The sequence below is a fragment of the Triticum aestivum genome, chromosome 7D (assembly GCF_018294505.1).
Source record: "Triticum aestivum cultivar Chinese Spring chromosome 7D, IWGSC CS RefSeq v2.1, whole genome shotgun sequence".
NCBI lineage: Eukaryota > Viridiplantae > Streptophyta > Magnoliopsida > Poales > Poaceae > Triticum > Triticum aestivum.
In genome coordinates, this window is record NC_057814.1 from 247,457,754 (window position 1) to 247,462,993 (window position 5,240).

Sequence of the window (5,240 nt, forward strand, 5' to 3'; positions counted from 1 at the left end):
GCTCCCCTTGTGTCGAATCAATAAATTTGAGTTGAATACTCTACCCTCGAAAACTGTTGCGATCTCCTATACTTGTGGGTTATCAAGAGCCCACTCCCCTTATTTTTTGATGTCTTTCTCCTCCACATAGGCAAAATTGCCATGTAAGCAGGCTAAAAGCCCACTATTGTACTTGCTCTAAGGTAACCGTCATCAAGTGTCGTCGATGAAAAGAACTATAGATTGAAACGATCCAACTTGTAGACTCACGAACGAAAACAAACAAAGACGAACAAGGACGGGATCCATTTGGATCCACCGAAGACTAGCACCAACAGAATCCCGCGAGATCCGCCGGAGACACATCTCCACACGTCCCTCCGACGAAGCTAAACGCATCACCAAAACGGGAACTAGGCGGGGAGAATCTTATTCCATCTTCACCAAGCCGCCACCGCCTTGTCTTCCTAGCCAGGACACAACCCCTAAATGAACTCACAAAAACACCTTAAATGGAGCAAGATCCCTCCCGCCAGCAAGGGTTGGGGTCCATCACGCCTCCATGGCCCTAGGGCCACCGAAGAGGAGGCGGAGCGGCGGCGGCGGGAGGTAGAGAAACCCTAACCTAACAATGGATTATATGTCATGTGCCTCTCACATTCCCATTCCCTACAACTAATTCCCGTGAACCAAACAGGTTGTGATAAATACAGTTCATCATACTTTGGTGGATTTCTTGCAACACATTCATTTTTAACAATGTTTTTCAAAATTTGTGAATATATTTTTTATTTTTCAGAACATTTTAAATATTCTTTATACTTTTTTTTGTTTTCCTTGCTCTTTTTTCTCTTCACTTCCCCGAATGGGCCTAGGCCCAATAGGGCGACTGGCCACACAACCAAAGGGAGCATCTTGGGGTGTGCATGTTTGGTCGTGCTTCGACGCCTTGCGCATTGAATAGGAACTCCCGGGAGTGTGGGTTATTTCGCATCCGGGAAAAGGGCAAACTTGTTTTCTGGTTCGTGCATTAGTGAGGGGGTGGCGCTAGCTTGCTGGTTCTGTGCCGGACGATCGGGTCATCGCTTTCTCCATCTTCCCCTTCAGGCTCCTCGAGCGGTGGATGCACGGTGGAAGAGTGGCGTCGTGCTAGCGCTGGGGAGAGCTAAACGGAAAGACCAAGCGCTAGAGACCGAATCTAACATGAGCTCCTGTTGGAGAGCCGTTGTAGCTAGGCCCTGTGACAGATGATCTAACCTAAAGATTAGGAGGCGACTAGGCCGGGAGATTGGAGTTCTTTTGAGGACGAAATCCAGTGTAAGGAAAGTGATTATGATAGGCGAAGACACAAGTGAATTGAACTGGGGGGGGGGGGGTGCCTACATGTGCTAGCAAAGTGGCGAAGTTGGAGAAAAGGAGGCCCATTTTGGTGGTCAACTCGATTTATGTAGAATGAATACTGGCTATATATTCAAACACAAACAACTAGCGACGAAAACACCAAAGTGAACATTATAAAGCGAATAAATTAGAATATTTTTGGTTCTTCGATTTTCGGTGTAAAAATGCTCACCTCTAATCATAACAGCAAAAAAAAAAAACTCACGACCATGGAATGGGATGGCAAAGCGCGCGTGACCCTCTAGTACTTAGGAACCATGCTTAATTAGACGGCACACGCTACGTGTCAATTTTACTGACCCTGTTGTTATGCTTTAGTGCTGCCCTTTTTTAAAAATGTATGCTACTTTTTGTTTGTCTTATCTTTTTTTATCTAAGAAAGATAGAATAGGATAAGTGTTTGGCTACAACGGGAAAGGGAATGGGAGTTTAGAAGTGGGATTTATTGAAGGATTAGGCTTGGGACGTTGATTTTTAGACCTAAACTAATGTTTGATGTGTCGTGCAATTTATTTATTTTTGCGAGGGCTATGTGTCGTGCAAATTAATAGAGTGAATTAGAGAGGAAGTATTATCCCAATTGAATTAACAGGACGAGGCAGGGAAGAGATACATGGAAATTGGTCTCTTAATTCTCTTTCCCTTCTCATCCCCTTGTCCTCCAACCAAACAATGGATTATATGTCCCGTCCCTCTCAAATTCCCATTCCTATATAACTAATTCCCCGGAACCAAACAGGATGTGAGATAATACAGTTCATCATACTTTTGGTGGATTTCTTGCGACAGATTCAAAGGCCATATCCAACTGGTCAAAGAGAGCTCAAGGACACGAAGTCAATCCACAGGTTGTTCATGGCCTGCCCTGCCCATAACTGATGCAGGAGAGACAGGGAAAATGAACTAATCATCCATTGAAACTGCCATATCTCTTTGCCCTAAAAATTAATTATTTAACTGGAACAGCAGACGATTTCTCATCCTGACACTGAAAAGACAAGCAGATGTTCATTACAAAAGAAAAAAAAAAGGAAAATGGTAAGCAGATCTGATACTGATAGTCTGAATGGAACAGCCACTGTGTTTGAACAGTGCAAAGAGCTCCCTTTTATATTAACAACTGATCGCTCAAAAGTCGACTAAAGAATATTTTTATGGTGATGACAGTGAATCCATTGAGGTACAGTAATAAATATCCATAGACAATTCCTAATTGAGGTGCTGCTTGCTACAGCTATTATAACTTTCTGAAATTGTGTAGCATAGCATGCAAACTCTACTTGCTGTAGACTGCCGCATCCAGATAAGGGGATGGATCACTAGATCCAACATCTCAAACTCATCTGCTGCTCCTACCTATCTTGCAGCATTATTCCCGCGCCTGTTCAGGTAACAAATAAAAAAAATTGTTAGGATAAACATAAATGCCTGTCGTCGGTAATCATGGATAATTCTGTGCAATTTTTTGCTTAATTTTTAGTGACAACAGTGGACAAGCCAATGGAAACTCAGTTAACAGACCTACAATATTTAAAAATAATAATAACTTGCTTATGTGCAGTACCTATTGTCAATATGGGTTGCTTCATCTCTTTCTCTTCCCCTACTGGAAGGAGCACATGTTGCTGAACACCAATTGATTGAGCAGTTCCTGTCTTTGCTCTCCCACTGATTGCATCAGGTAACTGCCACTGTCCTGAAAAAAGGATGCACAGAAGTTGGGGTAAAACGGACGCCATGCATTACTAATTTGGGGCTTTGCTTGCACATATGGTCTAGCAAGTGAGAGGAATTGAAGGGCATGCATGCCAACCTGAGACTGGGACTGAGAGAAAGAGATGCCCCCCTGGCCTTGCAGTGAGTAGGATGTGGTGTCCATCATGGCTTGAGATGCAGCTGGGCTAGCTTGGTTCAGAGCTGGGGCAGGCACTGCAAGGGCTTCCTGCTGGAACATGCCTCCAATCTTCTGAAGAAGCAACATTTTGCAAAAAGACATTTTTAAATATCTTGAGATCAATGTACAGATGTATTTAGTCAGTGCAAATTATCTTTATTGCCCCATACTTGTGCCTGGTCATGGAGGCCGTCACTGTCCAGTCCAAATCCATACAACACTGGGCTCATGGAAGCAATCCTCATGGACAGGAACTGCACAACAGGTACAAACAGTGAGCTTCTTGTTACATTAATATGATTTGGTCAGCAATACTCAAAAGGAAAATGTCAGGAGTTTCTTGACATCCTTTTCACTCTTTTGTTTTCCCCATTTGGCTTAATTACCTCGACTTGATTCTGCAGGGACTGCACATAATTGATGATCTCATCCAAAACGAGTGCCTTTCCAGTGACCTGCACAAAAGCAACATTTGTTTCCTCTCAAAGTTAGAGCCCTGCACGCATGCATGCATGCACGAAGGAAGACATGTAAATAACAAGAGAAACAGGCTAATTTTGACCTTGTCACAGCCAGGGACCAGTGTTTGCAGCAACCTCATCCTCTCACTGATCCTCTCCCTCCTCACCTAGAGAAAGAGAAAGGCCACCAAGATCAACAAGATGCCAGGAGAAAGAGAAATGCGTGTGTACGTGTGCGTTTGCTGTGCATACCCTCTCTGCAAGGCTGTGGCTATCTGTTGCCTGCCCTCTCCTTGCCCTCACATGGATGTATCCCTTGGGCGCCTCCTCCTGGTCCTGCTCGGTGCTGCTCTTCTCCCTCTTCCTCCTACTCTTGCCATCCTTGCAGTCCTGGTAATTGCCAAATCAAGGAAATACAATTCTTAATCGCAAAGTTAATTACATACAAAGTGGATGGCAAATGATAGTTAATCACTAATTAGTCAGTACCTTGGAGTGAGCAGAGCTAAGTGTGGTGCTGTCATCTGTGGCTTTCCTCTTCCTGTCCACAGATGCACTGGCCTGTAGAGAGGCATTGTCGAGAACTGCAGAGGAGCTCTCGCGCGAGGCGTCCTCCACCATGGCCGCACATGCATTTGCTGGTGCTGGAGACTGGCCATGGCTGGTTTGGTTGTAAAGCAAGAAGCTCGAGATGTTCGGGGTGGAGGTGTCATTGGTGGTGAAGACCTCAGGCATCTTGAGGAGAGAGTGGTGGTGGGCTGAGGAGAAGTCTGCCATTGTTGGACTAGCTAGGCCCTGTGCCTGAATCTCCCCGATGGGTGTGTGATGGAAAGCTTGGTGGTTTCTTCGCGGGAGAGGAGGAGTACCACCTGTTGCTTGTTGGCAGAGGGTAGAGTGGAGAAGGAAAGTTGGCTTGTTCCCTGCTGAATGCTCATACCGACTTATATAAAAGCTGAGAGGAGGCTGAGACAAGGAGGGAGAAGGGGGTAGAGAGAGAAAGAGAGATGATAAGACCAAATCATTTAATCTCTATTGATGGATAAGTTGGCAGTGGGCAGTGTTAAGAGAGGGTCCCTGTGTCTTGGGCCAGTTTCTTTCCGGTAACAAATTTTCAGTATGCCGACTTTGACCACAATCATTTAGTGGTGGGTAACCATTTCCCATGGCTAACTAACATTCCGAGAAAACAAACTGAATCCTGAACCCCAACTCACCAAAGTCTTTGCCAACTCAATGCTGAAAATGTACCCATTTCTGCATTTTATCTTCATGCGCACAACTTCCTTCAGAAGTAAATATTCACCCTTACAAAACAGTGCAATGTAACAGTAGACGATCTCTACCCGTAGCATGCATGCATTAACTGAACTTCAAGACCAGGAACCAAATTTCTTTGCGGTACCACTGAGAGAAAAATGTCTCTCCTACAGTACATTCCCTCCCTCTCTAGGCTCATTTTATTTCACAGGCAAGTATACCATGTGGGAGCAGCTACCGCTCCCACA

The 5,240-nt window shown here is 44.8% G+C and overlaps 1 protein-coding gene across 1 annotated transcript; it reads right to left on the minus strand.

The window, feature by feature from the left end:
• Positions 1-2,438: 2,438 nt before the first annotated feature.
• Positions 2,439-4,667, minus strand: LOC123165938 (transcription factor bHLH137). Its single transcript, XM_044583700.1, has 8 exons — positions 4,225-4,667; positions 3,988-4,125; positions 3,837-3,902; positions 3,661-3,729; positions 3,445-3,528; positions 3,194-3,346; positions 2,945-3,076; positions 2,439-2,761 (listed from the first exon to the last, which is right to left on the minus strand). The coding sequence occupies exons 1-7, from the start codon at positions 4,510-4,512 to the stop codon at positions 2,984-2,986; spliced, it is 891 nt and encodes a 296-aa protein (XP_044439635.1). The 5' UTR covers positions 4,513-4,667; the 3' UTR covers positions 2,439-2,761; positions 2,945-2,983.
• Positions 4,668-5,240: the final 573 nt, after the last annotated feature.

What these genes read in the sequence shown, in the direction of transcription:
- LOC123165938 (XM_044583700.1), bottom strand. Translation starts at nt 4,512, where the DNA reads ATGGCAGACTTCTCCTCAGCCCACCACCACTCTCTCCTCAAGATGCCT. An exon ending in GCCACAGCCTTGCAGAGAGG is followed by an intron (nt 3,903 to 3,987) that starts GTATGCACAGCA and finishes CTCTTTCTCTAG; the next exon opens with GTGAGGAGGGAGAGGATCAG. An exon ending in CCCTGCAGAATCAAGTCGAG is followed by an intron (nt 3,529 to 3,660) that starts GTAATTAAGCCA and finishes CCTGTTGTGCAG; the next exon opens with TTCCTGTCCATGAGGATTGC.